Consider the following 19,502-nt stretch of genomic DNA (forward strand, 5'->3'; position numbering starts at 1 on the left):
CAAACACAAAAGTATAATAGGTGAGTATTATTGCGGTGCCAAAAGGCGCATGGAAAAGTTAGTCTGGAGCCTTGATATTATTTCTATGGAATGGAAAGACAAAAAGACTTTTATGTCTTTTGTCTTTTGTGTCATTGACCAGGCAGTGTGATATGTAGTGTATGCTCTGTGATAAGATAAGGGACCTCTCTTTTCCAAGTACTGTTATGTAAGCTCTGCCAGTGACGACACACGCATTCGCCTGAACAAGTGACCTGAACAGTTAAAATACAGCCTCTGTAGGAGACTGTATTTTAAAGTGAGCAAACAGCTGTGTAGTGGATAAGATGCTGCCTGCCCCAAATGATAGGAGATTCAATCATACTCTGGTTATCTATAAAAGCAATGGAGCGGTGGGATTCTGCAGCAATATCCCTGCCAGCTGCAGTTACTTATGACTCATCCCCAATGTATTGAGGTCACAGTGTAAATATACATCTGCACACATTAAACAGGCATGTTCAAACTGGCTTGATGCACGAGCAGCATGTGTGTTCTTTGTCATTGGGCGCTTCCTCTGCCCATAGAGATAAATAATCACTCGGCTCAAGGCCGATGTGGCGTCCAGTATTCGTCAGGATGTAAGGAGCTTTCCATCAGCACTTTTAAATCCCACATCACCTCCCCTCCTCCACGTCTCTCCCCTCTATCCAATAGTGTTGCCCAGGTAACAGCTCATTCATGTGAGGGAGGGTAACGACCGGTGTTTTGAAGGACAGGGGCTGATCCTTACTAAAAGGAAGGAAGGAATGTTTACTCTAGCCTCCGCTCCACCCACTCCATACAACAGCTGGTGCAGTGAAGGGAAGGAGAGACCTGAATCTGCGCTACCTCTTCAACCTGTGATAACATATCAATATGAGACTCTGACTTTAATGGAAGACCTAACTTCTGCCCACTCCGGTCTCTGACAAAAAACTTTGTAGCTCTGTTGACAGGCGTGTGTGCATGCTAATGCTGAAGCTGGGGGCATAGTTGCCATGGAAACCCATTTTGTTCTGCCTCACCTGATAAAGACGCAGTTGTCCTGTGTATGAAAGGTGACCAAGAGAAGCGTTAAGAGGACAGCAGGCACCTTGTCTGACAGTTTCATACATTGTAGCTCTCATGTTTAAAATATCTGTTACTTCTTAGATGCTTAAGTTAATTAGCCCTTTAAGTGTATGAATAAAACTTAGAAGTGAGTCTTAAAACTTCCGTATTTTACCGCATATAAAGTGTATATATACAGTATATTTGGCTGATATGAAGCTTCAAAGACCAATTTACTTGATATAATCAACAAAGCAAACTTTCACAATACAGGACATTTCCAGGTTTTGTTTTGGGAACAGCTTGGCCTGAATGAAAATGCAGGGTCAGCAATCTGCATCTGCAACACTGTGCTCTTCAGGCTGGGTTTGGACATTAGAATTCCCAGGAGGGTCCCTGTTTTCCAAAAAGGCACATTTATAAACACACTGAAACCGAGTGCCAAGACTTGGACAGAGAGGAGAGATGCTGTAATGAGAGAAGGTGTGGAGAGAGGCTGGTGTAAATTCATTCCATACAGCTGCTGTCAGTCAGGTCAAAGTTGAGTCACTATAACGTTCCATATTGAACTAGCTGACATTTAGATCTGTAACATGTCCACGCAGGCCAGTCGTCATGCACTGAAAAACATACCCAGCAAGAAAATAGATTGCCAGTTTGGATTTGAAAAAACATGATGTTTGTTTACATATAAGACAAATTAACATTTTAACTTTTACCAGAATGTCATCTGTCCCTTTGGATGACTCAATGGCATCTAATTTTAGATCATTTAATATGTTCAAAAATATCACAAAATATTTATTTGACAAGGTGTGAACAAGCTTTGTGCTGATCCATTTTAACCTTAGTGGGAAATAATGTTGTTGAGACATTGTGTCCCTACCTCTCTCCTGATGATGCAAGGAAAGAGGCGGCATTATCTCCCTGTTCCGAGCTGTTGAAATTCAGCCTCACTGACGGTTGTGAAAAGGCATATTTCAATATGTCACCTGAAGCAGATCATACCTTATGTTGTCTGGAATCAAGAAACTTGAAGTCGGCCTCAAAGCTTCTAGGCTGCATTAACTGTTCAAAGCCACTAATCCCCAATAAACATTCAATATTTATGTATTGTGAATTAAGTTCAGGGTGATCCATAACAGACACTGCTGGCAGTAGAACTGGCATAAAGACAAGTTTTCAATGACAGGCTAAGATCCAGGGTGTTTGCTTCCTGTCCCAGCACATCTGCCTTACTTCACCACTGGCTGCAAAACAAAATGTGTTATTAACTGGAGAACACGGACCAGGCAATAAATGCCAGGCACAAGGAAAGACTGCTGAAGCTGTAGCAAGGGAAGTAGTAACACTTATATCGAAGGCATCACTCAACTTTCCCATCAAGGTAGTGCAAACTTTTTGCAGACACTTGGAATGTCAGAAGTAATCTCCTAGCTGTTATGCTCGCAATTCGAATACAATGGGGATGAACACTAATGTCTCATGTGTGAAAAAGCAGAGTTTGAGGGAGCCTAATTGAAGAAATTGACAGAATCAACTGTCACAATGCATTTATTCTTCTACAATTTCAGTTAGGGTGTCTCCCCATAAGTTCTCTTTATATGACACTTTAACAGTAGAGGTCGGACACTTGAATTACTGAATAGTAGCCTGAGGGCATTTCATGTAACTCACTCCATTAAGAATACAGGACCTAAGAAACAGAATGTAATTTGTATCTTGAAGATAATTTTACTGGCAGAGCTGAAATAAGGCCTTAATATGGCCAATTCCTTTCAAATAGAAGAAACTGTAGAATAATAATCCGGCAGTGTGGTGATGACCCAGGTTCAGAGAAGCTGCACCTTATTTTATATCTTCATGTAAAGACCATTGGTAAAATAAAACAGCTTTTCTTATTATATAGTTATATACCTTTAGCATAATGATATTAATAGCATTAAAACAATTGTGGTACATAGTGTAGAATTTATTGAAACTAAAGAAAAAACATGTTTTGAGATGTCAGAAATAGCAATCTTAAAGATGTTGAGCTTTAGGCAACGAGAGATTGAAAGTTCCAACAGAAGATGGCATCGTTCCATCAAGTGGATGATTAGCTGTTCTGGAGTTCTTCCTAAATATTCAAATGTTGAACCATGTTGGCTCAAAAGGTAATATTATGCAGAATCGCACCAGCAAAGGGATTAAAGAAGACGATATATAAAGAGGTTGATGTAAAAATGTATGATTCCAACATTCAAGAAAAGTTTTATAAGGAATGAAAAGCACACAACACAGTTGGTTGACCTGCGTTCCATTTTGAAAAAACAATAAAAAATGGAGACCTACCAGGTCCTTCAGTCAGTGCTGATATTTGTTATCTTTTAAAACTCTCAGAAAAGGCCTCAAACATGTTTAGGAAGCACAGCATGCAGTGTTCCCCCATCTTGTGTTTGTAAGAATATAATAGAAGTAAAATCTTACAGTCAAAAAGTCATAGAAAGTAATAGTTCTCATCCTTTTAAGGAGCTAAATACAGTTGAATATCTAATGGCTTATCTGATAAACTGTATCTCCACTTTAAAGCCTATACTGTAATATACTGTCATGACATCCTGTACCTGAACTCTGTCCTTTTCTCCTCTTCACCCCACAACCTACCATCTCCTGTCTTCTTTTCTTTCCTCCTCCATCATCTCTTCTTCCACATCCACTGGCCTCCTCTCTCCTCTGTCCTGTCCTCTCTCCTGTGCCCTGTCTTCTCTCCTCTGTCCTTGCCTGCCCCCCCTATCAATGGCGGTGGCTGACAGTGACTTTGCATCCAAAATGAAAAACAGGCAAATGGGCTCGACAGGCGGGATGAACATCACCAAGAGCACAAGCATCAGTGGCGACATGTGCAACCTGGAGAAGACGGACGGCAGCCAGTCGGACACGGCGGTTGGCACGGTAGGCACTGACGACAAGAAGAGGCGCTCCAGCATTGGTGCCAAAATGCAGGCCATGGTTGGCATGTCACGCAAGAGCCGGAGCACCTCTCAGCTCAGCCAAACAGGTAGGACAGCCGTTGAACTGGAAGAGTGTTCGTATGTGATGAGCATCTGTCGCTGTCGTTTTCTGTCCTGAATGTTGCGTTCTAAGGCCTCAGCTCTCTCTTCTCCAGTTCCTTCCTCCTCCCCATCTTTTTTCTAATCTAGCAGGGACCCCTTTCTGGAGGTCAAGACAGCAGAAGGACCTTTTCTCTCTTTTTTTCTAGGAAGCAACTCTCCTGGAAATTCCTCTTTCTCTACCCTGCCTCCATTGCTCTCTCACCTTTCCTATTTCACCACTGCAGTTGTGTTTTCTCATTTCATTTTGGAAAACGTGTTTCTGCCGTAACTGCTTTATTTCTGCCATCGATGTCCTCATCTGCTTGTAGCTGGTAAAGTGTTGTCACCTCACTCATGCCATGATCCTCTCTGTGATTGTTATGCAAAATGCTACCTCACGTGAAGGGTGTATTTTTGAGTGTATGTGAGAATGTGTGTAAATGCAAGAGATGCACAAGAAGGGATGCGTTGCGTTTTCAAACCTATTTTCCTTTAGCTGAATGTAGGAACAAGTATTTTTATGCAGAAAGGGGGCTGTTACTTTTGCTATCCTACTTTCTTCTCAAAAGTGCTCAGTAACCCTTTTAGAGGGGTTGGCTGCTCCACTTGCTGCCAGACAGTGTGGAGAAAAGAAGAAGCCTAGCAGGTGGCGTGCAGTGATGTTTCTGGCCAACAAATAGGGCTTTGGTCTTTTCATATGAAGTGCCTTTTCATCTTGATCTATTCAACCTTTAAGTGCTCAATAATCACTCCGACCCATCAGCACTCACTCTCTGTCCAGATCTGAATCAACACCCCCCCCCCCCGAGCCCGTGATTTGACTGGCACATGTGACATGTGCTGCTGCTTCCTCATCTCTTTAAGTGAAAGATTTCTACTAATTGTTAATCATGTCGCTGTATCAACCAGTACATATTTGTTGCCCTCAAATATGATTCATTTATGATATGGATGTTGGAAAATAGAGAATGATTTGGTTATAAATGTGTTATTATTTGTACTATTTTTATCTCTAGATACACATTTGAACAGCTTAATACAACAGGAACAAAGTTACACACACATGCACACACAAGGCAGCTTGAATCCCATAGAGCTATCAATATTTCACTGAATGCCTCTGAGTGCCTCAAGTGGAGTTTGTGAGAGTGTGCATACATCTGCCTGGAGATCTGTATTTTGTTCTGCAGGAGCATTAACACTGCCAAGATGCATTCTGCCCTACTTCGCTGTGCACCGTCCTGGGAGGCGCATCGCTGTCCAAAAGGGTGCATTCAAAGGATGGCCGACTTTAAGAGGCTATTCAGCAATTTGTATACACAGTTTGCAGTTCTTGGCTTGAACAGCTGGAGGCACTTGACTTTTTGGGAAATACAAATGTATCACATTGTTGAACTGCGTAAAATAAACCGTACTTTGAACATAAGTCCACAACAGGACTTGACACCGAATGCAAGGAGGCAGAACAAAGCAAAATTGACACAACGTTACAACAGACGGACTTCATATGTATGTATGCATTCTGCAAAGCATCCAGCCTTTCTGTTGACAACTAGCGCTGAACTGTAATAAGACAATACAAGATAACCAAGACTGGAGCGTGTTGCTTAAACTGATTCATGATTGAGTTCATGTGATTTCAATTAATCATTCACAAAAAAGAACATGAAGCAGTTCAAGCTGGAGGCAAAGTACAGTAACACTTCTGTGACCAAAAAAACAAAGCAAGATTCAAGAAATGATCTGGGTAATACATTTTCTATAGGGAAATTCTGTAATTTGCAATGTGGTTGCCAGGGAACAGAGGAGTTTTACTGTCAGTGCTTAATTTATCTGACATTATACATTGGCTTTAAATTTGACTTGAACAATTAAAAACAATGTTCACAAAATAATGAAAATGGTGATGAATAATACTCACACATGATCATTTAGAAGCACTAAAGTGGTCGTCGTGAGCAAGCTGAAGAGTCAGGTTGATTTAATACGTTTATTGTCTCATCCACCATTTAGCCAAGCTCCAGTCCCTGGTACATTCTCTTTCAACTCAGGAGAGAGCAGATTTTAGTGCTGCAACACAGTCTGACTCAGCTGGAATATATAGTAACACAAAAAAACGTTGTAAGCTCATTGAAAATCAATTTACATATGCTTATCCGACACGTGTCTGTGACTGGCATCTAAAGACAGACCTGATTGCCGAACTAGCATGAGTTAGAAAAACATGCCGGCTTCCGAAAACATTATTCTCCAGTATCACTAATGCTGAAAACACCACAGTATTGTTCAGGACAGTACCATTGTTTGACTTCTAGCAGATTTGTGTAGTTGTTTTTGTAGAGAGGTTTTCTGTGTGCGCTGCACTGTGCGGAGCCCTCTGCTCCATTTATTTATGTGATTTATTGAGGATTATTTGTTCTCCTTGGTAGGAACAATATAATAAGTCTCTTCCCACTATGTACAATAAGAATACTCTTTTTGCAACGTATGAGGAATATGAGGGCTCTCTATTGTTCACAACAGAATCATTATATATCCAGAAACCTTTCTGTAGCTCTAACCCATAATGGCTTCTGTTTACCAGTCCTGATGGTGTCCCAGAAAAATAATCGACAGCAAGATATACAGCTCAGCACCAGCCACTGACTATTAAGGCTGAGGAGGTGAACAGTGCAGGAGACGCAGGAGATTGGGCCTTAATAGGCCTAAACAGGCAAGGCTGCCTGCAGTGATATAGAAATGAGGAAAAGATGGAATCAGTGGGGAGGATTCAGAGTATGTGGTATAATACGTGGTAATTGAAAAACCCAACTTCCTGTTACGCTGGATACAACCTTGACTATTCCATGATTCCTATTACGTTCCACTTTTTGTTACCTTATCCGAAAGAAATTTGCCACTTGGATCAAAAATTACTTTCAGAGCTTGAACTTTGTGAGAGATTGATGAATGGATGCTGGCTTCTGTTACCTGTAAGAACCCTGGCAGATCAGTGTCCTACTTTTTTTCATGAGACAAGAAAAGGTTTGATCAATGGCTGCTGCCAACAACCACGCTGTTAGGTAACCGTTCCTACCGTACACACACTACACTGTTCAGCTATTTCATACATGTAGAATTCAAGCATTCAGCATTTACTGACATGCTCCCTCTGCTCCGAAAGCTTAATGTCCCCCGGTGAAAGAGAGAGCATACTACCTTTCTTATTAGGCCCACAATATCCCGATGTATACAGGAGAGAGACCAAATCATTGGCTCCTTTCTCTCTGCTCTCTCACCTACACCAGATACTGATGTTTTTTTTGGACCTCCAGTCTTCACACGGACTGTTTTCTTTGTGATAAAATAGCTGAACTTTGATCTTTCAGCTGAGGTAATTTGTCTTTGTGTTGACTTGGGTGCCTATCGCAGCAGCTCTTCCAATTGCTGAGGCTGCTAATTAATCTCCTAGGGGGCCAGAGCAGACATGCTGCTCCCAGGATGATGCATGAAAAGAACACAGCGGCCCAGGTACAAGTGAGGATGAGGGACACAAGAGCCCTGCACTGCTTTCTTCTCATCCTTCTCTCTACCTCTTATTGAGTTCTACCTGATATTTGTCTCGTATTCATATATCTTCACATCGCTCCTCTGTTCTTCTTCACATTCTCATCTCACCTTCTCATCTCACCTTCCCTTCTCCCACAGGATTTAAAGAATCATTTCCCATCTGTCTTCCCCTCCGCTACTCCTTCCCCTCCTGTTCTTTTCTCTCTATTACAACAATCCACAGAGGGACTCGTGGCTGTTAATCAGCCTGAGCTCTCTGATGAGCATCTCTTCAGTGACCTCATTATGTGTGGCTATAGTGTATGACATGTGCTGCTTTTAAAAGTTTATAATTCTATTATTGGATCCATTGTACCAATGATGAAGCTGGTCAGCATGAGCACGAGTAACCTACATACTGACACCTATAGGTATAGAAAATCCTTCTGATACTCTTCATAGATACTTCCCTTTCACAGCTTTACTGTTGCTGTTGTTGTCCTTGCCCACTGAGGCTGACTGGTTGTTGTATCCAGATATCCCAGTTTGACTGTCACTGAGGACTCCTTTAAAACACATTAACTTCTAATTGCTAGCATTTGCAATAATGCCTAAGTCTATTTCTCTTCCACCTAAATGCTGTTGTAGGGAGCTAGTGCATGCACTGGTTCACTCGACACAGTGTAGCATGTTAATACAAAAGAGGGCTTAGTTTTTGCAGGGTACGGTAACTGTTTCCATGGGCACCATACATCTTCTCTCAGGCTCTGTGCTCCTGGAGCAGAATCAGAACTGTATAATCATATGGAGTGAAAACAATGTCTCAGTCAGAGTAAGGTTTTCAGAGTTAAAAAGAAAACGCCTAAAAAAAGATGATACACCTCTTAAGATAGTTTCAGTCTAAATAAATTGGTACATGTAAAACAAATAATTGTTGGAATGGTGCATTTATCAGATAGGATACTTGTGTGGAGACAAGTATCCTCTTTAGATAACTCACTCTGCACATTATTGTAGAGATTTCCATGGTAGTCGAATCACAAGTGTCTCCGAGACTGCTCAGTCTTTATCTTTTGTAAGTGCCACATTAATCACTGTTGACTTAGTTTATTCACGAGCTGGGATCTGACTGTCAGATTTGGTGGTCTAAATAAATTGTTTTCACACCGAGCGCAGCACATAATGTGTCTCCTAGCAGGCAGTGTACTTTGTGTAATCCAAGAAATTAACCAATGTTCTTGTTTTGAATACGATTTTCCTGTTTTGATGAAATTATGCTGGAGCATAATTAGCTTTCATATAACTCAAGTGTACAGATCTGTGAATGTTGAGCCCAGTTAAACATGAACAGTATGACAGCCGGCTGTGGACATCACAAGGAGGTACAACCTTTGGTCTGATGCTGTTGCTCTCATTGCCACTTGACACAAACAATATTTTTATAGTGGTGCTATTGACAGAAAGTGTGCTTGACACAGTTGGAGCACACAAATTCTCTGAATAATTTGTTTTTTTTTAAAATTATGATTATACTGATTGTTACACTCATTTTTTCTATCTAACGTATTAAAATGCATAATAAGAGCAGGTCCCAGCCACCATGCTCCATGAGAGATGAAACATGCTCACATATTAATAGCTTCATCTGAAACCTTCTTTAAGAGTTTCTTTATGAAAATACATATTTTAAGATTTAATATTCAGTCAGCATCTCAATGATTTCATCTAAAAAGCTGTTGATTGCTCGTCTGCCATGCTCCACCAGCTGCTCGCTGTGTTTCTGCCTGCAGAGGGGCTCGTCTTCCTCAGCCATATGTCTCCTCTGCCTGAGTCTGAGGCTTGGACACAGTTAAAGATACACTTCTTGCATCCCATCTAAATTGAACTAAAAATGAACTTCCACCCTGTATTTTTAGGTTTTTAACTGCTACTAAAGTTACTGAATTAGACTTCCTCTTCAAATTTTTATTGTTCAAGCACTCCGCCATAACTGTCCGTCAAAGAGGAAGCCTGATGAGACGTGCGCTTGAAAAACACTGTGGTCAGTTTAGTCATGGAGCGTGAGAATGATGTGTCTGTTCTTCATGAGGTTGGTGAAAACATGCTCATTTCCTCTTTGAAGTAGGCAATGTATTCATGCTTTGGTGACATGTTTGTTTTGCAATTTCCACACACAAGGGAAGTATTTATGTATCACACTAGTTTGTTGGGGCTGGATTGATGTCAGCAGTTTGAATCATGATTTTTCGTACGCATCAGTGTTTAGATCCCCTTTCTCTCTGTCTCGTTAGCTCTCCATCTGTTGTAGCCTCAGTGTTTGCACTACTGAGTCAAGGGAAGCAGCCAGGGGGGACGGACTGTTCCAACTGCTTCTCCGCCCACATTTCATGTTTCAAATATGCCTCTCCTACCTCACACCTTCCACTGAAGGTGTGAACCCTTTCTGTGGAGGTGTGAAGTGAATGGCAGGACATAGTGTGTCTACATGTTTGGGTGTTAAGTCTTTTATTGTGTATATGAAACAGGAGCTGTCACATCATCAAGATTGATTCTTACTTCTGTGCTTTCAGTTGGATTTAGTTTACAAACAGAACATGCATAATTTGAAAATTCACTACAAAGTTGTGTCTTGCAGAAGTTCAATCAGGAGAGACTTGGTTTTTACTTTAACGAGTTTATTTTTTACAGCGCACAGAGAATGTTAATATTTATAGTCTTTGGCATTTTAGACCCCTGTGTGATGTCATCAGGATAAGAAGGGGGTGGAGCAGAACGTTTTACAGGAATGCCCCCCCAGGGGTCTAGACACTGGTGGTGGTTCGTTGGTCAATCGTCTGTTTAGATGGTCCATATATGAGCATTGTCTTATTGGACTTCCTAAGTGTGACATCCTCTGTCCTTAACCCTCACAAGAGTAAGGAAAAACTACAAAAAAACCCTTCTTGAGGGAAAACGTAGAAACCTCAGGAAGAGCCGCATGCGAGGGATCCCTCTTCCAGGATGGACAGAAGTGCAATGGATGCCACGAGTAACAGTCTGTTGTCAGGCAGTCAGCTGCCCCTTAATCCGTGATCGGTTGTCATCGGGATCCGGAAGAGGTGATTAATGTTCTTCTCAGGACTGGAGGAGATTGGGGTGGAGGAGGGGTTGTGCGAGTCACTGCATTGACACTGCTGAGGAAGAGAAGAGAAGGGATTTTTAAAGTTTGACAGCTGCTGTGTGACTGGCTGAAAGAAACAGCGCGGGCCTGATTAGATGATTGGGAACACCTACGATCAGCTGACAGCATGCAGGTTAAGCCCTCCCATGGGCATTCCCGATATTTTAGGACCGCCTGCAGTCAGCTGATCTGAATGGGGTTTTAAGTCTTCCTTACTGAACTTATGCTGAGCTCCATATGTCTGCAGTGCTATAACAGTGTGTTTTTAAATAAAAAGTCTGATTATTGAACTTTATGCTGCCTTATAGCACCAAACAGAGTAGTAATGTTACTGGTCTGTTGTGATATTATTCTATGTAGTTAGCAGAGCTAGACAGAGGAAGGGACATGAACAAAAGCAGGATTTCAAATGTTTGGAAGTAGATAATGTTAAGCGTGTTCGTTTATCCTAAATATGAGAAGATGAGCCAAACTCGGTTTGTTCAATCAAGTATTTATTTAGAAAGCAATGAAAGGTAACAATCAGCAAAGCAATGGGCATCCAACAGGTCGCATCAGAACACGAGACCCATCAGAACGCATCAAACAGCCGGCGCCTGTCTATTTTATAACAGTAGATCTTGGTTCTTCCTCCTCGAAAGTGCGCAGGCGTAGCCCCTCCTTCTTGGCTTTGGAATAAGGAAGTGACAAGTCTCAAAATGTTCATCTCTTGACCAGCCTTGACACAGCTGATGGCATGTGGGACAACGGTGTTGACAATTGGAGAAAAGATTATTGTGTTCTTGCTATATCAAAACAATGTTCTGTTTGTACAGACATTCAAAACAATTTAACCAAAACAACGAAACAGCATTGTGACGCAGACACATTCTAATTTTCAAGATTAAACACTTGGAAGGAAAAGGTTATTATTAATCATTTGCGTGAAGGCCTTATCTGGCTCAAACTACTTCTATCTTTATTCATTTAGAGTTGAGTTAGACACAGACTATGCCTAAAATATTGAAATCCTAACAATAACTATGCTAACACATTAGCCGTAACAACTTTATAATGCAGTTTTATGACTGGACTGTGTTAATTGTTTAGTGGATAAGAAGTTGTGGTTAGTTGAATTCCAGTTCAGGCAGGTGTTGTTTTTGTGTAGAGCTTGCATGCTCTCCCTGTGTGTACTCCAGCTTCCTCCCATAGTCCAAAGACATGCAGATTGGGGTCATTTTAATTGGAGACTCTAAATGGACCATAGGTGTGAGAGTGAATGATTGTTTATTTGGTGGCCCTGTACACTGATGACCTGGATGTACCCCACCTCTGATCCACTGTCAGCTGGTCCAGCACCCCCAGCAACCCTTAGGCTTGAAGGATAAGCTGTATAAATAATGAATTGATGGAGATTGAAGCCTTGTTTTTGTTTTACACCTTATTTCAAATTAAAGCTATTTCACCTAATTCCTCTTGTCATATTTGATGCACAAGATAGGAAATAACACTTCCAGACGACAGGACTGGTCTTCATCAAGGTATAGGCTGCAGGGAATGTAAACTGATGGATGAGAAAGTGTTTGCCTGCGTTTGTGCTGTACTGGTGTGTGTCCAGGTTTCCAGGTATTAAAGTGCTTGTAAGTGTGTGTTTGCCTACATCCGTGCGTGTGACTGCCAGGGTCAGAGCCCTCCATTAAGCTGTGTTTACTGTGTGTTGGACCAGACTCACCGTCTGACGCTTGGTCCGGCCTGCTCTCATCAATTAGAAAGACTTCCGAGGGCCTGAGTCTGTGATCCTGCCGTCTGCCAGGCACGTCTTCCATAGGACTTCTGGGACATGACGCTCTTTGTTGTTGTAGTAGAATTGGTGAGATTCTTCACATTCCTGCCTTCTGAGGTGCCTGGGATTTCCATTTGTGTTGTCATTGTCATGTAGGTTTGTCGTAGTTTGGAGGGAGACCAGGTACTATTGCACAGCCTTAGTAATGTTAATCCGTACTAGCCATGCTGTTGTGAAATCAGAGTAACTTCATCACCTAAAATGGAGCTTCTCTACAACAAGAATCTGAAGACAAGAGTTGAAATGACTTCAAAGATTGAAGGAAAAGATTATGACTCGTAAACTCACATGACATCACATTTTTCATCTCACTAATAACTCCCTGACGTAAACAATCAGATTTTTGTTCCTGACGTGACACACGCTTTCTATAAAGAGATGCATGTGCTTATGAAACCTTGATTAAGAGATTAAGATTTAAGAGACCTTGATTCTTTATTTTCTTTGAGCACCATTTTGAACTTGTATAATAAACTCTGATCTTTAAAGAGTAGGTTTTAATGTTGCTGATAAAGTTTGGTATTATATGAGGCAAATGAAAGATTTATCATCGAGTTCATGTGAGGTTCCAACTCTGTTTTATGAGTTCATAAACATACGACTGTAATTAAGTGTCTTGTTTTTCACTGGATGTGCCAGGTGTAGTCTGTGTCTGACAGTGAAAAAGTATTGAGATACCGCTCTTCCTTGCTGTCGTTGTTAAGTGGGTGGATGGGTAAGAATAAACCAGGCCATAGGTTTGAAAGTTGAAACAAGCCACACATGCAGAATGTGTTGTCAGAGTGGCTGCCATGTACTGCGCCAGTGTAATGACGCATTAGCTTTGATTAAGATAGAGAAAAATCATAACATTCTTTGATATCAATTTCTAATTACTATGATAATTGTAGCCTGGCATTGTGCTCCCTCAGATCACCGACCAATTAAATTCTAATCCTACCATCATTTAACAAAGAGATGTTTTGTTATCTGAGGAGTCCAGTGAAAGACTTCACAAATGATGTACTTTCAAATTTATCTGCGACATACATTACAAATTACTCACTGAAAAAAACACGTTATTGATATAAGGTGATGATTAAGAGTTAAGAATGTACATTGATGTTAACTGATTTATTATCAATACATTAGGGTTAAGTTTCAGTTGACGAGTTAAGTCAATGTGTTTTGTGGAACAATATAAAGATTGTCGTTACAAAACGTCCATTAGAGGTCATTCTTGTTCAACTGTAATTATAATATCTTTTATTTTTCTGACCCCCTGCTGCTGTGAGGATAATTGTCAGTTTTCAGCTTTCACTGTAGCTGACTACAGAGGCCTCAGTATCAAAGATAATTTCCTGTTGCTAAGTTCACATTGCATGCATGATTTGTGTGTTACAAAGTGTACATAGTGGATGGACTTTAAGTATTCATTTTTGCGCACAAACATTTTGCTGCACCTTCCATGTACAAATCAATGTGCTCAGTCATGCTCACAGCCTTGTGAGGCTTTGGTCGGGCAATGCTTTTAGGCTAGAGCCATATATATATACTGTTGCTTGATTAAAAAGGTTAGAGCTCACCACAGTACAATCCACCGAACAGCCGTTAAAATAATTCAGTGTGGACCAAAGTATTGGACCATTAGAGTGACAGAATGGCTTTAACACCCCTAGTATTCTACCATGCAGCTTGTATGTACATAGCAGTACACAACGCTATCTGAGACAGAACCTCTTTAACTGAGCTATGTGTTTGATTCCTTCATGTCATGTTTAGAATTAACAGAAATTTAAATTCTTTTGAAAGCTCTGAGGAAACTCTGAGAACATCCATTAAAACTGACCCAATTGGTTGGATTTGTAACGGGACATGGCCATGCATTACAGTGGCTCCTTCCTGGAAGTAGGTTGCAGTCTTTCTTAGATGTGAACTTTTGTGTCAGTGCTAACACCACAGGGAGCTTGCTATATTTATCATAGTGCAGAGAAGCACATTATTGTCTTGTGCTGTGCCTATTCTGCCACATACATATCCAGAACAAAGGCTCTTTAGCTACATTTCCCAGCAGCATAGATTCACAACTTTTTTTTACCAAGCTGCGGTGGTGACACTCACCAGAAGTTTACTTTGAAGTGAAGCTATACATTTGCTGTATGTATTAACCCGTCACTCGCCAGTAGAGGGTTCAGAAGTATTTCAGGGACCACCAGTGAAGAAATCTTTTTTTCTGAGGACTGCTGCTTTGTTTTGGCTCTGGACTATTTACAACTTCAGGCATCCACAAATGGTCACAATTGAGTGAAAAATGTAATCATTTAGGTTTGACAGTGACTTAAACAAAGAGCCCTCCGGATTGATAGTGTGTTTTGTGAAAGACACAGCTGCGTACCAGAATATGTGACAATGATCCTCCTTTTGATTCTCTAACTCTCAGCTACTGTGAATTCACCCCGACACAACACAGCTGTGATACTGATGTGATGGAAGGAAGAAAACTAAAGTAGCTCTTTTGAGTTTGAGTGTGACAGGTGAATTTTTAGTGACCACCTTGTAGCTGAAGCCCTGTCATAGAGAAGCAGGGAGGCTGGCAGACCTAATAACAACTTGTTTCCACTGTAACCTGTGGATAAGATGAGTAGACAGAGCAATGATGGGACAGAGGATGGAGAGAAGAGGGGGAAAAAAAACAGATAAAGAGCACAAATGAAAACAAGTAGTGTGTGGAAAAAAAGAAAAGCTGAATGGTGAGAAATAGACTGGGGGGGGGGGGGGGGGGGGGCTCAGTATCTCTGGGTAGAGCTTGTTCACCCGCAGAGCCAGCCGAGGTGCGCCTGAGCAGCCTGACTCTGTGATTGGTGGAGCGCAATGCAGCTCTCTCCCCTCCCCCCTCCCTGAAAAAGAGGTGCAGCAGAAACGTCAGCACCAGACAGCACAAGACTCAGCAGCTGAAGCCACATTTCTCCGAAGCTCGCTGTAAGATGCAGTCTCCAGAGCAACTAGGGACGAACTAGATCTGAACACTGACCTGATCTCCTGCAGCGCAGCAGCATCCTCTACTAGGAATCTATCAAATTCAATCAGTTTAGAATTTCAAGTCAAATTTGGCTTTTAGATCTTCATCTACAAGCTGACGTCTAGTGGATTGAATTCACCGCATTGAGAAAATCGGCTGTGGGTCATTATGGGCAGGCAGGGGCATGATACCGCTGCTCCGGCTCCAGGGATGCGCATCCAACGCTCCCAGAGCAAGATGAGCCTGTCAGCATCGTTTGAAGCGCTGGCCGTCTATTTCCCCTGCATGAACTCCTTCGATGAGGAGGACGGAGGTAAGATGAGGACCGGGGAAATGTCCCAGCCTCGGCCCCTGGCTGGAGGCAGCAGTGCTGGTTAAACTGAGGGATGGCAGTGAGGGGGGAGATGCAGAGCTGTTGATTGTGCAGGGACTTGAAAGATGTTAGTTAAATAAGAATGGCAGCACAGTTCAGTGTGGATCATGTGAAGCTGGAGCTGTGTGACACTGAGACTGAAGCCGATTTATTGTGAAAGAGCAGTAGTGCTTCTGTTCTTGTTATTGTTGCGAGTGATATTGTTCTGTTACTTGCTACTTGTGTTTGTCTAACCAATCTGTTAAATGCCCTTGATGAGTTAAAAATATGACACTTTACATGACAACAACAATCATTTTGAAACTGCAATGAATTATTGTTTTGTACTTTAATGTAGTGTTAATTTATTCTACGAAAACAACATTGTTGTCACTTGGCCAGTGGCGAAGATTAATCACTTCTTATTGTATAAGGCTGCCTTTACAAAAAAAGAGTTCACAGATTTGCAGAGTAGAAGATTTTATATCTTTATCTATCTGCATATTTTCCCCCGAGCACACCACCTTTATTTAGCAACAACCTCAAGCTCTCTTGTACTCACACTTCTTGTGTTGGCAGCCGAGCAACTCCACCATACTCTTGTCATTGTCTTGTCCTGTCTGGCAGAGCTGATATTTGAGGGCAATGACCCTTTTCTGGCGTTCAGCCAGTTTGGCCAACTTTTAGTCGACTGCTGCTTCAGGCTCGCAAGATAATTTTCAAAAGTGCTCCCGGCCACAATCTACAACCAGTGGTGATGATGGCTCCTGGTCTCTTAGTCATCGACACATACCTCATCAGCCAGTACTTTAGATTCAGGGGTCTTGTCGATAAAGTGCATTTGTGTGTGATATATGTGGGCAGATTTTTTCAGATTTCCGGCTTTTAATTCAAAGACAGTACCATGGTCTGTTTGTGTATTGGTCTATTACAGTGTCTTTGATCATAAGCTGTTATTTTCATGAGATTCATTGATATTATAATAACAGGGCTACATATCAATTATTTAAATCGGCAGCTTGTGTCAAGTTATGAGTATACTTGTCATGAATTCAGCCACAAAGCCTGAAAGTGGTGTATTACCTTGAAAACTGTGGGTTTTCAGTGTTCATTGATAACATCTGACACGCCACTGATGAGATGGGTTCTGCTGCAGACGCAAGAGACAACCTCTGTGGCTGCTTCTCCTATTGTTATGTCTGTACAGCCGGAAGAAGAGCGGAGGATAGCTGAATAGCTGAGATTTCATGGCTGAAAAGGCTTCATGTCTGTTTATGCTCGTGTGAGATAGGACACAGGATCACCTCTCATCTCCTCAGCACCTCCCCTGACAAGACGAGCAGGGAGAGGGAAGACAGCAGGCGATAAGAGAGGGCCCTTGATGATCCTGGAGTAGTATTGATGTAGTCCTAACATGAGTCATTCACTTGACATCTGGGAATTAGAGGTTAAATATTATAAGATAGATTGTTCATCTTTACTTTTTACCTGAAGCTTGAACTGAAGGTTGAACTGAGGGCAACTCAGCGTTATTAATTTCGTCTGGCTTTTCAATAATTACCTGACATCTGGGAAATAACCTGATGCCATCATTTTGCATTCATTTGATTACAGAAGAGAAATACAAAATGTCTTAGCTGTAATAGATGCAATAATAGTTGGTAATGTTTGGATAATTACTCCTTTGCTTGATCTGTGGTCATGCACATCATTTAATGTTTTTAAACTTGTAATCGTCTCAGCTGCTAAAACACCTGTTCAGTGGAGCTTAATGGACTAATTTGAAATGAACTATCTAGTACACACTGAACCAGTCTGGAGTTTTTGAGCAAACCTGCATTTGCATCTTTGTGAGAACTTGCTCAATCCTCAGAGTGAAGACCGAATTTTGTAACTCCTCTCTCATTGGAATATAAAAAAGTGATGCTGCCTGTGTTGTGTGTATGCTTATCACAGGTGTGTGTGGACTAGTGAAGCATTCATACTATACTTCTTTGTGGTAATGTCTGCCAAAGGCTCATAGCCACATTGTCCATGAGGCTGGGTGGAGGGGAGCAGCCACAGGGCTAAAGGGGGAAGTCAGCTGTCATGAATGTGGACTCACCATGGTTCCTGCAGGACCCAGGTAGACAGTCAGTAGTACTGACCCGAGGAGGTCTGCACAGATGCACAAAGAGCCACAGTCTTTGGAGCTTGTTGAGTTAGTGACCTTGTTTGACTGTCACGGTGAAATGATCCTTCCCAGAATAACCAATCATCGCTTCTTAGTGCAGGATGAATTGTAATTCAGATTGTCCCTGGTGTTTTGTTTTCCCTGTCAAATGATTGAGGCGGCTTGGCCCACAAAAATCCGTTGAACGCAGCTCGATGCATGAGTCACAAAGGGATTCAATGTCATGCATTGACAGTCTATATCCCTCTTTCTCCCCCTCCCTCCCTCTTTGTTTGCATGTGTCAATCTGTTCCAAGAAGCAGGAGGTAAGAAGTTGCGCAGCACTATCCAGAGGAGTACAGAGACGGGCCTGGCGGTGGAGATGAGGAGCAGAATGACTCGGCAGGCCAGCCGGGAGTCCACTGACGGCAGCATGAACAGCTACAGCTCCGAGGGAAAGTAAGGAGCTGGGCACTCTGAGGACAATATAAATGCAGCTACTCACTGGGAGCACATACACAATATGTCTTTGCTTTGTCTGATCCTCCTGACATTTAATAAGCTGCAGCAACCTGCTAGCCCTAAAGCAGTGTCTTTAATATACATGCAAAGACTCTATCTCTGTGGTAATCAAGTGTGTGTTCCTCCGTTTCAGTCTCATCTTCCCTGGTGTGCGGCTCTCCTCAGAAGCCCAGTTCAGTGACTTCCTTGATGGTCTGGGTCCCGCCCAGCTGGTTGGACGTCAAACATTGGCCACTCCACCTATGGGTGAGAACACAAATATCTTTATTTCTCTGATTTTACTTGATAGCTTGTCAATCCTAGGCATCTCTTTGAACTTCGATCTGTAAATGCTAGTGAGGTGTTGTGTTCCTGTATGTACTGTAAATTGTTTATTCATTGTACTTGTTGTCCAGGTGACATCCAGATCGGTATGGTGGATAAGAAAGGAGCACTGGAGGTGGAGGTCATCAGAGCCCGTGGCCTTGTGGGAAAACCAGGTTCCAAGTCACTGCCAGGTAATTTAAGCTCTGACAATATGATTAGTCCAGGCAATATTAATCATCAAGAATAATGGCTAATACAAGTTGTGACACTTCCTCTCCTCTCAGCACCGTATGTAAAGGTCTACCTTTTGGAAAACGGAGTCTGCATAGCCAAAAAGAAAACAAAAGTAGCAAGAAAAACCTTGGATCCTCTTTACCAGCAGCCACTGCCGTTTGAGGAGAGTCCAGGAGGGAAGGTTTTACAGGTAAGAGAACTATTTCTTCATACATTGAGGTCTTACAGAAATGAAATCGGAAACTCAGAGTCAATTAAAAATAACAACCTATTTTCAAGATGT

The 19,502-nt window shown here is 41.8% G+C and overlaps 1 protein-coding gene across 3 annotated transcripts in view; it reads left to right on the forward strand.

Annotated features, from left to right (window-relative positions):
* The window catches only part of rims2a (regulating synaptic membrane exocytosis 2a), a 129,535-nt gene that overhangs the window by 109,373 nt on the left and 660 nt on the right, over positions 1-19,502 (forward strand). For all 3 annotated transcript variants that reach the window (XM_053432046.1, XM_053432047.1, XM_053432045.1), the window contains 5 exons: positions 3,867-4,111; positions 18,475-18,616; positions 18,813-18,925; positions 19,075-19,176; positions 19,270-19,409. In XM_053432046.1, coding sequence (XP_053288021.1) covers positions 3,867-4,111; positions 18,475-18,616; positions 18,813-18,925; positions 19,075-19,176; positions 19,270-19,409 — 742 coding nt within the window. The remainder of the gene's footprint in view (positions 1-3,866; positions 4,112-18,474; positions 18,617-18,812; positions 18,926-19,074; positions 19,177-19,269; positions 19,410-19,502) is intronic.

The sequence above is a fragment of the Pleuronectes platessa genome, chromosome 10, assembly GCF_947347685.1.
Source record: "Pleuronectes platessa chromosome 10, fPlePla1.1, whole genome shotgun sequence".
NCBI lineage: Eukaryota > Metazoa > Chordata > Actinopteri > Pleuronectiformes > Pleuronectidae > Pleuronectes > Pleuronectes platessa.